At 43.0% G+C, this 15,673-nt stretch overlaps 1 protein-coding gene across 1 annotated transcript in view; it reads left to right on the forward strand.

The window, feature by feature from the left end:
- Positions 1-15,673, forward strand: part of LOC140465885 (integrin alpha-8-like) — a 153,622-nt gene that overhangs the window by 15,800 nt on the left and 122,149 nt on the right. The window contains exon 2 of the mRNA XM_072561780.1: positions 3,427-3,557. Within this exon, the coding sequence (XP_072417881.1) occupies positions 3,427-3,557 (131 nt within the window). The remainder of the gene's footprint in view (positions 1-3,426; positions 3,558-15,673) is intronic.

Consider the following 15,673-nt stretch of genomic DNA (forward strand, 5'->3'; position numbering starts at 1 on the left):
ACTAGGTAACATCTTCAGTGAGCCTCCGAACAAAGCACTGGTGATGTAGCCCACTTTCTATTTATAAGTTTGAGTTTCCTAGGCTTGGTGAAGATGTCATTTCCTGTGGTGACATCATTTCCTACAGTGACGCCATTTCCTATTCTTTTTCTCATGGGGTGGGAAATGGGATCCGAGTCAATGTGTCTGTTGATAGAGTTCCAGTTGGAATGCCATGCTTGGTGCTACAAATACATACCTGAGCTACAAATCTTCTCAACGCTGTCTAGCAAATCTCCCTGCCAGTATTTTAGTCTCCTTCCAATTCAGGTGGAATCCATCCTTACTATACATGTCACTTCTACACCAAAAATGTGAATTGTTCTCTCATACACCAGCTCTTCAGCCACACATTCATCTGCTCTATCCTCCTATTCCTACCCTCGCTAGCTCGTAACACCGGGAGCAATCCAGATATTACTGCCCTCAAGGACCTCCTTTTTAAATTCCTACCTATCTTTCCATATTCTCCCTTCAAAATCTCATCCTTTTTCCTTCCTATGTCATTGGCACCAATGTGTACAATGACCTCCTGCTGGGCTCTCTTCCCCTTGAGAACATTCTGCACCCTTTCTGAGACATCCTTGATCCTGGCACCAGGGAGGCAACACACCATTCTGTTTTTCACTACTGGCCACAGAAACGTCTGTCTGTGCCCCTGACTAGAAAGTCCCCTAACATAATCGATCTCTTGGAACCTGATGTACCCCTCATTACTTTAGAGCCAGTACCAGAAACTTGTCTGTTCATGCTACATTCCTTTGAAAGTCCATTACCCACTACATTTTCCAAAACAGCATACTTGTTTGAAATGGGGATAGCTACAGAAAACTCCTGTACTACCCATCTACCTCTCATACCTTTCTTGGAGCTAACCCATCTACCTGACTGTAATTGTGGCTTTATTTCACTTTCTATAGCTGCTATCCATCACATTCCCTAACTCTTGTAAATTCCTCATTGCCTCTAACTGTAGCTCCAACCGATCCATTTGATCTGACAGGATTCACAACCAATGACATTTATTGCAGATATAATTCTAAGTAACCCTTCAACTCTCTCCCAAAACTCCCACAACCAACAAGAAGAGCACATCACTCTACTAAAGGCTATTTTGCTCCTTCCAATCTACAGACCCACAAGATAGCACCATCTTATTGCCCTGCAAAACACTGTTCCAGGCTAACTTAATACTTCTGGCTTATAATTAAATCAAGAGACAGATCCTAATTAAAACATACAATTAAGAACGAACCCACTCTAGTCACTATTGTAGATTTATAGCAAGGCTACACATAAAACTATTGACTTACCTATTTCTGTGCTGTGACCTCTCCCCAACAGGTGCCTCCAAGATCAGTTGTGAATTTTGCCATCAGACAAAATTGCTTCTGCTGAAGACCTGATTTATTTTCTTGGCTACAGTATCTTTTCTAATAGGAAACCACTTGTATTTGTACTTTATACAAATTAGCACATTGTAATGAGGGGAAAAAATGCAATACAGTTGCTTGAGTGGTTTATATTTCTATTCTTCAACTGAGGACTACAAATAGATTATGACTCTTTACCCTGCATTTTGTATGTCATAAATCAAAGGATTCAGTGAGGCCTCAAAGGATTCAGTGCTCAGCTGAGAAGTTATGTGTTTTCCTTTGGATCTCTGCACTTGCAATAGTTTCAAATAAATGTGGGTGAATTTACTTGCAAGCTTAATGCACTGCTAGAACCCTGAAACAGGGAAACAAAGATGTGAGTGATTGCAAGACCAAAGCTAGGAGATGGGCTAAAAAATGCTATGAAAGACAGCTCAATAGCTTTGGTGGAAAAATAGATTACATTCAAAGAGTTTGAACATAGACACTAGGGAGAAAGAGGAAGCAATGAATAATGTTGACATGAAGAAAGAAAATGAGAGGTATCATTCCCGTGTAGTGGAAGAAGAATTTGGTAAAAAAAATCAAGTTCAAGTTGAAATGTGTTGATGTTAAAATTTGTATCTGACTTCCTTGTCATTTTGTATATGGTGTTGTTAATTATGGGTTAATAATTTGGAAATACATTGTTGTCAAATAATTTGGTAGTGTCACATATCAGTTTGATTTCCTCAGTTAGATTTCTGACATGCACAATAACCCTTCACCGTAGTGAATTCTTTTGAGAGTTTCTGTTCATGCAATACATTGTTTGACATAAGAGCACATTACACCTCCCTAAATCCAGAATGTTTTGCCTTATGTTGCCATAATTCTCTAGTGTGGGCTGAGATACTTGTAAGGCTCCTGCAGTCTAACCAATCAACTATAAGGGTAGATCTCATCAAGTTATTTCAAGATGTGCAGAAAGATACCCATCTCTGAATGAGAAGGCTATTTTACCCACTAATCTGTGATTCAGACAGAGCACTTACAGTTTAAAAATTAAGGGTTTCCCATTTAAAATAGAAATAAGGGCTTTTCTTTACTTGAGGTTGATAGTCTGTGGAATTCTGTTCCTCAGGTAAACAATGGAGAGAGAGCCACTGGATCTTCTTAAATTTGAGATAATAATTTTTGATTGACAGGAGAGTAAAAGAGTATGGTGGGTAGATGGGAATATAGAGGGGATCCCTCCATTAAATCAGCTATGATCATATCAAGTGGCAAAACAGGTTAGGGACTGAATGGCCTCTTCCTGCTCCCAATACATAAGTTTTTAGGTAGATCTTTGAAGCTCTACAGAACTGCTTGTTTGGTGCATCAGATCATTATGGAAAGTTGGTTTAATTTCAAACTTCCGTCACTGGGTTTGTTACCCTGAAACTAGGTGGCACGGTGGCACAGTGGTTAGCACTGCTGCCTCACAGTGCCAGAGACCTGGGTTCAATTCCTACCTCAGGTGGAGTTTGTGGACTGTGTGGAGTTTGCAAATTCTCCCCATGTCCGCGTGGGTTTCCTCCGGGTGCTCCAGTTTCCTCCCACAATCCAAAAATGTGCAGGTTAGGTGAATTGGCCATGTTAAATTGCCTGTATTGTTAGGTGTAGGGAATGGGTCTGGGTGGGTGTGCTTCGGCAGGTTGGTGTGGACTTGTTGGGCTGAAGGGCCTGTTTCCACAGTGTAAGTAATCTAATCTAATCTCTGTGTCAGATTAACATAACTGAACATGTATGATAGTGTACAATCTCATATTTGCACATCTCAGCTATCGTACCGCCAAGATATTTATAATAGAATGCAGAAACGTTTCAGTTAAATTTCTGTGTACAAAGTAATTCTGTCCACAATTGATATTCCAGAAGTAAATGTAATAAAAAAGTTTTTAGTTCAGAGGTAAGATACAAACAAACTGAAAGAGTAAAATATTACAACAGAGAAAAATAATTTAACGATTTTCCTGTTTGCTTGCAGTCCGGGTGTGCTGATTGGTGCCCCCAAGGCAAATACTACACAAGAAAACATAATAGAAGGTGGAGCAGTGTTTCTCTGTCCTTGGTCAAGTAATGGAAATCACTGCAACATAATACCATTCGACATGGAGGGTAAGTTCAACAGCTCACTCAGTTAATTCTGCAAATCGTGGAGTTTGTAGCCTCTGATATTACAGTCCGCAAGAACAGTGTAACTCTAAGTCAATTTGAGCAAAATTTGTCACCTACCTAAATCCCTTTAATATCATTGGAATATTAAACAGTTCTGCTCATGATAATGAGTATAAAATATATCAGCTAAGATCTTCTAGTCTCTGGGTCATCACAGACTGGATGTATGGCCAGAGATGTCAATGCCATCCTACAGACTTCCTGATATGTTGCCTCTGTGGCTATTGCTCAGGAAGTTTGAATTTCTGAAAGGGATTTTCCTGTTCTTCTGGACTGTTTGAGAAAAGGATTTGAGTTGAAGTGGGGACTCTAGGCAGTTCTGAAGAAACATTAAAACTTGTGAATACAGCATACTGGTCTGACTCAACTTGGAGCTCTAGCATGATCAAACATTCATTTCAAATTTTGTTTCTGATTTGTTACTGATCTGTTCCTGGTTATTCTCTCTGGGAACTGGATAGTTACCAGCAAAATGTTAGACAGAGAATTCCTAAGGAAGGAATTGCTTGTCCCTCTACCATATCCCTGAAAGAAAGTTTATGACAAAAAGAGAAATAATAGGAAAAAAAGTAGGCCATTCAGCCCTTTAAGCCTGGTCTGTCATTCAATATGATCAGGGCTGATCATCCAACTCAGTGCCCCCTTCCTGCTTGCTCCACATGCCCTTTGATCCCTTTAGACCTAAGAGGTTTGCAGATGACACCACAATTGGAGGTATGACAGGGAACGAAGAAGGTTACCTCAGAGTACAACGAGAATTTGATCAGATGGGCCAATGGGCTGAGAAGTGGCAGGTGGAGTTTAATTTAGATAAATATGAGGTGCTGCATTTTGGAAAAGCAAATCAGTGCAGGACTTATACACTTAATGGTAAGGTCCTTGGGAGTGTTGCTGAACAAAGAGACCTTGGAGTGCAGGTTCATAGTTCCTTGAAAGTAGAGTTGCAGATAGATAGGATAGTGAAGAAGGCATTTGGTATGCTTTCCTTTATTGGTCAGAGCATTGAGTACAGGAGTTGAGAGGTCATGTTGTGGCTGTACAAGACATTGGTTAGGCCACTTTTGGAATATTGTGTGCAATTCTGGTCTCCTTCCTATTGGAAAGATATTGTGAAACTTGAAAGGATTCAGAACAGATTTACAAGGATGTTGCCAGAATTGGAGGATTTGAGCTAAAGGGAGAGGTTGAATAGGCTTGTGTTGTTTTCTCTGGAGCGTCGGAGGCTGAGAGGTGACCTTACAGAGGTTTATAAAATCATGAGGCGCATGGATATGATAAATAGACAAGGTTTTTTCCCTGGGGTGATGGAGTCCAGAACTGGAGGGCATAGGTTTAGGGTGAGAGGGGAAAGATATAAAAGGGACCTAAGAGGCAACTTTTTCACACAGAGGGTGGTAACGTGTGTGTGAAATGGGCTGCCAGAGGAAGTGGTGGAGGCTGGTACAATTGCAACATTTAAAAGGCATCTGGATGGGTATATGAATAGGAAGGGGTTAGAGGGATATGGGACAAGTGCTGGCAAATGGGACTAGATTAGGTTAAGATATCTGGTCATCAAGGACAAGTTGGGACAAAGGGTCTGTTTCCATTCTGTACAGCTTTATGACTCTCTTAACTATATCAATCAGCTTCTCAAAACCAGTCAAAGTTTTGGTTTCAACCCGTTTCTGTGGTGAACTGACATCACCTACTTGGGGGGGAGGGGGGCATGAAGGTGGATCTGACGGATCTCTGAATGAACCAATTTTGGGGACATTGGGCAGGATTCTTTTGGCAGCATAGGAAAGATGGTGACTTTTTAAAATACATCCAGGCAGGAACGAGAGTGCCACCATCTTCTTGGGGGAGTGATCCTAATGAGCAAAGGGCACACTCAACCCAAACTATTGCGCCTTTCTTTCCAGGCATCTTAAACTTTTTTTTAGAAAGTAGAAATCCCACTCATTTTTTTTTTAAATCATGCCAACTGCTTTATGACTTGGCTGGCATAATAGTAGATACTGGATTAGTGGTGCTGGAAGAGCACAGCAGTTCAGGCAGCATCCAACGAGCAGCGAAATCAACGTTTCGGGCAAAAGCCCTTCATCAGGAATAAAGGCAGTGAGCCTGAAGCGTGGAGAGATAAGCTAGAGGAGGGTGGGGGGTGGGGTGGGGGGGGAGAGTAGCATAGAGTACAATGGGTGAGTGGGGGAGGGGATGAAGGTGATAGGTCAAGGAGGAGAGGGTGGAGTGGATAGGTGGAAAAGAAGATAGGCCTCTACCTATCCACTCCACCCTCTCCTCCTTGACCTATCACCTTCATCTCCTCCCCCACTCACCCATTGTACTCTATGCTACTCTCTCCCCATCCCCACCCTCCTCTAGCTTATCTCTCCATGCTTCAGGCTCACTGCCTTTATTCCTGATGAAGGGCTTTTGCCCGAAACATTGATTTCGCTGCTCGTTGGATGCTGCCTGAACTGCTGTGCTCTTCCAGCACCACTAATCCAGTATTTGGTTTTCAGCATCTGCAGTCATTGTTTTTACCCCGGCATAATAGTAGAGTCAATTGTGTTTTTCATAAGCTCAGTTGGCCCTTCAGTATTTATTTATGTATGGTGCGCAGGTTACCAATTTTGGTATCCACCCACTCTTTGCATTATGGGGGTGCATTATGGGAAAGTAACTTGATAGTGTGGTGCTGGAAAAGCACAGCAGGTCAGGCAGCATCCAAGGAGCAGGAGCATCGACGTTTCGGGCTAGAACTTTTCATCTTCTTGATTAAGGGTTCTTGCCCAAAATGTCAATTTTCCTGCTCCTCGGATACTGCCTGACCTGCCGTGCTTTTCCAGCACCACACTCTCGACTCTGATCTCCAGCATCTGCAGTCCTCACTTTCTCCTCATAGATGGGAATGTGGAGTGCCAGCCTATATTACATGGCCTTGCCCACATCCACTGAAAACAGAAGTGGCAGGGGCATGTAATATCCAGCCCCTAATCTAACTCCTGAGTAACTATACAATTGACCCACACCCTGATCAATGACACTAACTTGCCTCAAATACAGACCACCCAAGCTCCTCAAAATCCATCCCCAGTCCTGATCCGACCCAATCACTCTGATGACTCTTGCAAACCTGACTAACCCTCACCACCCATTTTCAACCCTGACCAACCTGACCACTCAGCCTCACTATTGACCAGCTCCCAACCAAACAGTCCATCTCAACATCACCAAACCAACCACAAACCCACCTACCCACTCAACCATGTCACACACCAAACCCACCTCCCATTCCTGGCACCCTATCTAAGCATCAGTCTGGCGGGGTATTGGCTGGAAGCTCTCAGTTGTCAAGACTTCCTCCCTGGTGGCCTTGATTCCTGAGGAAGACCCCCACCCCCTCGGTGGTCTTGCCATTGGTCGATGGGTTTATGGTTTGATGGACCTTCCTGCAAAGAGGAAGCATGGATCTCTCCTTGTCTCATCAATGCCTCAGAAAGATTCTGATTTTTGGTTTTAATCAGCTGAATTTGCTCAAAACTGTATGTTTTTTGCATTCTTGGTTTATCCAGTGTGAATCATACAGTCAACAATTCCTAGCTCGCTGGAACTGTGAAAGGTTTGAATTGCAGGATGGTCAACAGCCAAATGAAGGAGCAGAATAGGATTGACTCGATATGACACCATGATGTGATGTGGCGAGATATATTGACAATTTGCCACTATCACATTGTGGCTCTTAACATTAGCTCTCAAAAAATAGTGACAAGGTGTGGGTCACACAGTACTGAAGAATTCAATGTCCTTTTATCACAGCTCATGGTACCTACCTCTATACACTGTGTCACAAAGCTGGTCCTTTTTTCTAAAAGCTCTTCCTTTTCTCAAGGATACTGTGTCCTTGATTTCTTTTTCAGAGGGGTCATAAAACACTCCAGGATCTGAAATCGCTGGGTCTGGTACATAAATAAAAGGGTGTTGAGAGGTGTTTTTGTCTATAAGTAAACAGATGAGACTTTAGGCCAAAGCCTTTATGTTTAGAAGTGACCTTATTAGTGAAAGAGGAGTGGCTAGTACTGGAAACTGAAGTTCAGTTAGCAGACGAGTTCAGCAGTGGACTGTGTGAAGAAAGGCTGCTAAACTCTCTCTCCTTCTATCCTTCTAACTTCGACCTGTATACAGTTTTACTGTGTTTAAGGGGTTTGCTTATTGGGACCGTTGTGTATATTCGGAACAGCTTACTTAAGTCTAGTCTGGATAGACTGAGTTCTGTAGGTATTCTTTATTCAGTTCTTTGTGTTTCATTGCATAATGTTGTGAATAAATTTTTGTCCGTTTTAAAACCTGGTAGTCAACCTAGCTAGTATACTCTGGGTAACTTTCACTGTACACTTACCGAAACAAATTGCAAAGTGATGGTCTGGGCTACCTGTTTTGAGTAGTGTGGCCTAGTCCATGACAAATGCAATTTGCCCTTCTGGGCTCAAACTAAGCAATTTGGGTGAACTCTGTAACATGCTTCCCTCAGTCATGCTCCAAGAGGACACAGTAAGATGGAGACTGAGACCTTACGACCATTAGCTCACATATATGATATGGTGATGCTATCACGAGAATGTCCCTTAAAGGTATATTGGACATCTGCTGTGAGACATAACACAACAGGAAAGGGACTAACATGTACAAGAAGACCAATCAGATATTTGTATGCTGAGCTAGATTTCTCTTTCCCCATCCTATCAATATCCTATTCCCCAACCGACACAGGGAAGTGCCAACAGGAAAACAGAGTGTGTCAAATATTCTGCACTGGTCCAGTTAATGTCCTTCCCCAGAGATCTGGAGAAAGGAGGCAGAGGTTGACTCTGGGGAGCAAAGTAATTATTTGAATGGAAGGATGGGTCGATTGGATACCTCTTCTGCAAATTCAAATGGACTTGGAAGTTTTACCCATTCGAGACTTCTGGATTTTCTACCATTAAGGCATTGGTGGGTCAAGGATGTTTTCTTGAGCCTACTCTGCATTATAAATGACTTCTGGCCCCAGAGCTCAAGATATAGTAATGTCATTAGAAGCAGTAAATTGTCCTACATTGCTGCCACCTCATTGCAAAGAGAAAATGTAATTTTCAGTAACCACCCAGAACTCGCAATTCATCATAAGTCTTCCAATACAATAGGAAGAATCTTCAAAAATATGTGAAGATCCATTATCTGAATGACTATTCTATGTGTGTGGTGGAAAAATGTTCCAGTTACCAACTAACTCATATAAATTGATTCTTTTCCTGTAATTTTAGACGTAAGAGAACCGGCAAGAGCTCATATCAAATAAAGAGCTAATGGCAATGACAAACATTTATTTGAGCCATGTTCATTACCAAATACCATGCATATAATTCTTGTTAATATGGTGTGTTGACTTGCTGACTGCACTGGTCTTTGATTCAGAGCTTTGCAAAATATGTGCTTAAAGGTTAGCAGTGTGCAGTTGTGATGAAGGTGGTATTCATTTTATCCCATCTGGATTCATGCCAGGCACATCATTACAGTGGAGGAAAATCTCCACAGCTGAGAAAGGCAGCTGGACTTCTTGGCCAGAGGCTGGGTGGGCGAACTGACTTGGAGCAGACAGCTGGATCTATGTTTGTTAAGTCTGTAAGACCAATTGATTGTTGCAGCAGTTGCTAAGCATTCAACTCATCAACACTCAAACTCAAACTCAAAACTGAAACAGTTCAATGAGCTGAAAGACCAATAACTATATTAGTCAGGTGGAAATGTCTATCTAGGAGAAAGTGAGGACTGCAGCTGGTGGAGATCAGAATCGAGAGTGTGGCACAGCCTGACAGGCAGCATCCGAGAAGCAGGAGGATCAACGTTTTGGGCATAAGCCCTTCATCAGGAATGAGGCTTGTAGGCCAGGGGGGCTGAGAGATAAATGGGAGGGGGTGGGCCTGGGGGGAAGGTAGCTGAGAATGCAATAGGCAGATGAAGGTGGGGGAGAAAGTGATAGATCGGAGAAGAGGGTAGAGTGGATAGGTGGGAAGGAAGATGGACAGGTAGGACAGTTCAAGAGGGCAGTGCCGAGTTGGAAGGTTGGATCTGGGATAAGGTGGGGGGAGGGGAATGAAGAAACTGGCGAAATCCACATTAATCCCATGTGGTTGCAGGGTCCTAAGGCTTTCTTCCTCAAGGCATCGGTGGTTAGTGTTTGGCGATGGAGGAGGCCCAGGACCTGCATGTCCTTGGCAGAGTGGGAGGGGGAAATTAAAGTGTTTGGCGGTGGGGTTGGTCAATGTGGGTGTCCCAGAGATGTCCTCTGAAATGATCCACAAGTTGCCATCCCATCTCCCCCAGGTATAAGAGACCATATCGGGTGCACCGGATACTGTAGATGACATTTGTGGAGGTAAGGTAAATTTCTGTCAGATGTGGAAGGATCCTTTGGGGCCTTGGACGGAGGTGAGGGGGGAGGTGTGGGGGCAGGTTTTGCACTTCATGTGGTGGCGGGGAAGGTGCCAGGAGTCAGGTCAGGGCTGGTGGGGGACATGGATCTGACGAGGGAATCGCAGAGGAAATGGTCTGCCGGAATGGTAATAGGGGTAGGGAGGGAAATATATCCCTAGTGGTGGGTTCTGTTCATAAGTGGTGGAAATGGAAGAGGATGATGCAATGTATACGGAGGTTGATAGGGTGGAAGGTGAGGACCGGGGTGGGGGGGAGGTAGGGGTCTATTCTTGTTTGGGTTGGAGAGATGAGGTTTAAGGCAGAGGTGCGGGAAGTGGAGGAGATGCACTGGAGGGCATTATGGGCATTATCCACTACTTGGGAGGGGAAATTGCAGTCTTTAAAGAAAGAGGCCATCTCGGATTTTCATGAAACAAATGCATACAACATCACTAAAGCTGTTCTGTGCTGTACAGGTCGGCTAGGGAACAGATGCGGCAGAGGAGGAGGAATTGGGAATAAGGGATGGCGTATTTACAGGAAGCAGGGTGGGAGGAGGTGCAGTCCAGGTAGCTGTGGGAGCCCGTCGATTTGTAGTAGATGTCCATGTTTAGTCAGTCACCAAAGATGGAGGTGGAGAGGTCCAGGAGATTGTTCAGATAGGAGACCTGTGATCAGTGGTGTGTCACAAGAATCTGGGTTCACTGCTGTTCATCAGTTATATAAACAATTTGGATGGATAACAATTTGGTTAGTAAGTTTGTGGATGAGACCAAAAATGGTAGTAGAGTGGACAGTGAAAAAGGTTATCTAAGGTTACAATGGGATCTTGATCAACTGGGCCAGTGGGCCTATGAATGGCAAATGGGGTTTAATTTAGATAAATGTGAGGTGTTTCACTTTGGAAAGACAAACAAGGGCAGGACTTACACAGTTAATAGTAGGGCCTTGAGGAGTGTTGTAGAATAGAGAGACTAAGGGGTACAGATACATAGTTCCTTGAAAGTGGCATCATGGGTTGACAGTGTGATGAAGAAGATATTTGGCACATTTGCTTTCATTGGTCAGAGCACTGAGTATAGGAGTTTGGCTATTATATTACAACTGCATAAGACATTGGTAAAGCCATATTTGGAATACTGCATACAATATTAGGTTCCCTGCTATAGGAAAGTAGTTATGAAACTAGAGGGTTTGAATTATAAGTAGAGGCTGGAGGGGCTGCAACTTTTTCCCCTGGTGTTTAGGAAGCTGCAAGGTGACCTTAGAGAGATTTAGAAAATTATGAGGGGCGTGGATAGGGTGAATAGCAAAGTCCTTTTCCCCAGGGCAAGAGAGTCTAAAACTAGAGGGCATAGGTTTAAGTTGAGAGGGGAAAGATTTAAAAGAGGCCTCAAAGGCAGCTTTTTCACACAGAGGATGATGTCTGTATGGAACAAGCTGCCAGAGGAAGAGGTAGAGGTGAATATAATTACAATATTCAAAAGACATTTGGACAATTACATGGATAGGAAAGATTGCGAGGGATATGGGCCAAATGCAGATAAATTTGACTAGTTCAGTTGAAGAAATCGGCTTGACATAGATGTCTTGGTTCAAAGGGTCTGTTTCTATGCTGTATGATTGTATGGTGTCCAAGCTACAACGCCAGGGTGTTGAGAATTGCAGACTGAATTTGGACAATGGGGTGATTGTACAGATTAGCTGTGATTTCATTGAATTGTGGAACAGGGTGCTGAATGGTCTCACCTTCACCTGAGTTTCTATATTTTGGAATGGCACAAATAATTGAATGGGTTATGAACATACAATTCAGGGGTGAGGGAGTTAGCACTGAGCCACGCTGCCATACCAGGGCTAATATAAAAAATATTTACTGCAGAGGTTAAATGGGGGTCTGTTCAGTTATTGGATCCTTCTCGGGCCTCAGATACACGTAAACACAGTCCTGCACAAGTAAGAAATGCATTTTGTTTGTCTCTTGGATACAGTCAAATTCCAAGGTTTGTTTGTTTCCCTCACTGTACAGAACTGAACTGCTTTAGTGACATTGTACGCATTTGTTTCATTAAGTAGAGCATATGTTTGAAATTAATCCCATTGCTTTATCAGGGTATTAGTGTCACTTGTCATGGAATGAGTTCCATCTGGTCAAGAACAATTAACTCACTCCTGATTGGGGATTAACCGTGTGACTGTTCTGGACACAGTTCTGTATAAATGGAGCTGCATCGTACTAGTGGAGGAAGCAGCAAGCCATAATTTGATTATAGGTTCTTTTCCCTGCTCCTTTCCCCTCGGGGACCATAGTGTACTGATTTTCCAATATACTGAACATACTGACTTGGTTTTAGCAATTTTTAATATTGTTGAACACTGGGCTGAAATGGAAAGGCAAATTGTTTATCAATGTTTACAAAGCAATTTAAATTTTACAGTACCTTTTTCTCCCCTGCCGTAGCTCCGCAACACTGAACCCGATAGTAAGTAGCTAATGTACAAACATTGTTGCTTTGTTACTCACTGATGCCCCAGTTAGTCACTAGACTGAAGCCACATCGCATTCCAGAGGCTCGAGGGAGTTGGGGTGGTGTGCAAATGTTTGATAGCAAGCTAGAGGGTCAATAGACAATAGACAATAGGTGCAGGAGTAGGCCATTCTGCCCTTCGAGCCTGCACCACCATTCAATATGATCATGGCTGATCATCCTTAATCAGTATCCTGTTCCTGCCTTATCTCCATAACCCTTGATTCCACAATCCTTGAGAGCTCTATCCAACTCTTTCTTAAATGAATCCAAAGACTGGGCCTCCACTGCCCTCTGGGGCAGAGCATTCCACACAGCCACCACTCTCTGGGTGAAGACATTTCTCCTCATCTATGTCCTAAATGGTCTACCCCGTATTTTTAAGCTGTGTCCTCTGGTTCGGCACTCACCCATCAGCGGAAACATGTTTCCTGCCTCCAGAGTGTCCAATCCTTTAATAATCTTATATGTCTCAATCAGATCCCCTCTCAGTCTTCTAAACTCAAGGGTATACAAGCCCAGTCGCTCCAGTCTTTCAGTGTAAGGTAATCACGCCATTCCAGGAATTGACCTCGTGAACCTACACTGCACTCCGTCAATAGCCAGAATGTCTTTCCTCAAATTTGGAGACCAGAACTGCAAACAGTACTCCAGGTGTGGTCTCACCAGGGCCTTGTACAGCTGCAGAAGAACCCTTTTGCTTCTATACTCAATCCCTCTTCATTTGGAGGCCAGCATGCTATTAGCCTTCTTCTCTACCTGCTGTACCTGCATGCTTACCTTCATTGGCTGGTGTACAAGAACACCCAAATCTCTCTGTACTGCCCCTTGACCTAAGTTGATTCCATTTAGGTAGTAATCTGCCTTCCTGTTCTTGCCACCAAAGTGAATAACCATACATTTATCCACATTAAACTGCATCTGCCATACATCTGACCACTCACCTAACTTGTCCAGGTCACCCTGTAATCTCCTAACATCCTCATCACATTTCACCCTGCCACCCAGCTTAGTATCATCAGCAAATTTGCTAATGTTATTAGTAATGCCATCTTCTATATCATTAACATATATTGTAAAAAGCTGCGGTCCCAGTACTGATCCCTGTGGTATCCCACTGGTCACTGCCTGCCATTCCAAAATGGAGCCGCTTATCACTACTCTTTTCTTCCTATCAGCCAACCAACTTTCAATCCAAGTTAGTACTTTGCCCCCAATACCATGTGCCCTAATTTTGCTCACTAACCTCCTATGTGGGACTTTATCAAAAACTTTCTGAAAGTCCAGGTACACTACATCTACTGGATCTCCCTCGTCCATCTTCAGAGTTACACCCTCAAAAAATTCCAGAGATTAGTCAAGCATGATTTCCCTTTCATAAGTCCATGCTGACTCTGACCTATCCTGTTACTACTATCCAGATATCTCATAATTTAATCCTTTATAATAGACTCCCGCATCTTTCCCACCACTGAGGTTAGACTAACTGGCCTGTAATTTCCTGCTTTCTCTCTCCCACCTTTCTTAAAAAGTGGTACAACATTAGCCACCCTCCAATCCGCACGAACTGATCCCGAATCTATCGAACTCTGGAAAATAATCACCAACGCTTCCATGATTTCTCGAGCCACCTCCTTCAGTACCCTGGGATGTAGACCATCAGGCCCCGGGGACTTATCAACCTTCAGACCTAACAGTCTCTCCAACACCAATTCCTGGCAAATATAAATTCCCTTAAGTTCAGGTCCTTCAGCCACTGTTACCTCAGGGAGATTGCTTGTGTCTTCCCCAGTGAACACAGTTCTGAAGTACCAATTCAATTCTTCTGCCATTTCTTTGTTCCCCGTAATATATTCCCCTGTTTCTGTCTTCAAGGGCCCAATTTTAGTCTTAACCTTTTTTTGCCTTTCACATACCTAAAAAAACTTTTACCATCCTCCTTTATATTATTGGCCAGTTTACCTTCGTACCTCATTTTTTCTCTGTGTATTTCCTTCTTAGTAATCCTCTGTTGTTCTTTAAAAGCTCCCAGTCCTCCATTTTCCCATTTATCTTTGCTATGTTATACTTTTTCTCTTTTAACTTTATATGTTTCTTAATATCCCTCGTCATCCACAGCCACCCATGCCTCCTCCTAGGATCGTTCTTCCTTTTTGGAATGAACTGATCCTGCAACTTCTGCATTATACACAGAAATATCCGCCATTGTTCCTCCACTGTCATCCCTGCTAAGGTACTGCACCATTGAACTTTGGTCACTGGCCAAATTGGAAAGCTAAGATAAACCTAGGAAGAAATAGTCCTCATGGAGCCTGGATTAGGCTTTCAAGGAAGATCAGGAGAAGTTTGAATTGCTGTAAAAGAACAAACTGATAGTCAGAGTTGGTGCAATGAGCCTTGAGGAAGATGAGCATTCAAGATGATGTAAGACCTCAATCTTGGTTTAGTTGGTGATTCTCCTGCCTCTGAGTCAGGTTGCATTGGATCGAAATTCCATTCCAGAGTCTACAGCACATAGTCATTTCACTACACCACTGACTGAGTACTGCATTGTCAAACATTAAACCAAGCCCTATTCTTCCTTTTCAGTTGAATATAGAATCACGCAATTATAGAATCACACTGATGAGGCCTTTCAGCCCACTAAATCTATACCATCAAAAGCTACACTAAATTTACACTTGTCCTAATTTCCACCTCTAGGTCCATATCCTTGAGTGTTATGGCATTTCTAGTGCTCAACCAAGTGCTTTTTAAAGTTTGAAAGATTTCCCATCTCAACCACCTTCCCAGGCCCCCATTTCAGACCCCCACCATCAATGGGTGAAAATAGGTATCCTAAACTCTCTAAGTCTCCTGCCTTTAAGATTGTGTCCCCTTGTTATTGACTCTTCAACTAAGGGGAAAAACCGCTTTCTTTCCATCCTGCCATGCCCCTTATAATCTCTTCTCCCTCTCAACTTGCCATGCTCCAAAGAAGTCAACCAGAGTTTTTCCGACCTCTCGAATTAGCTCCTCTGCAATCCTTCCAGTGTAATCACATCCTTCCTATAGTGCCGATATAAAAATCACATAACTGTTTTTAAAAAATTT

Source organism: Chiloscyllium punctatum, chromosome 42, assembly GCF_047496795.1.
Source record: "Chiloscyllium punctatum isolate Juve2018m chromosome 42, sChiPun1.3, whole genome shotgun sequence".
Classification (NCBI taxonomy): Eukaryota; Metazoa; Chordata; class Chondrichthyes; order Orectolobiformes; family Hemiscylliidae; genus Chiloscyllium; species Chiloscyllium punctatum.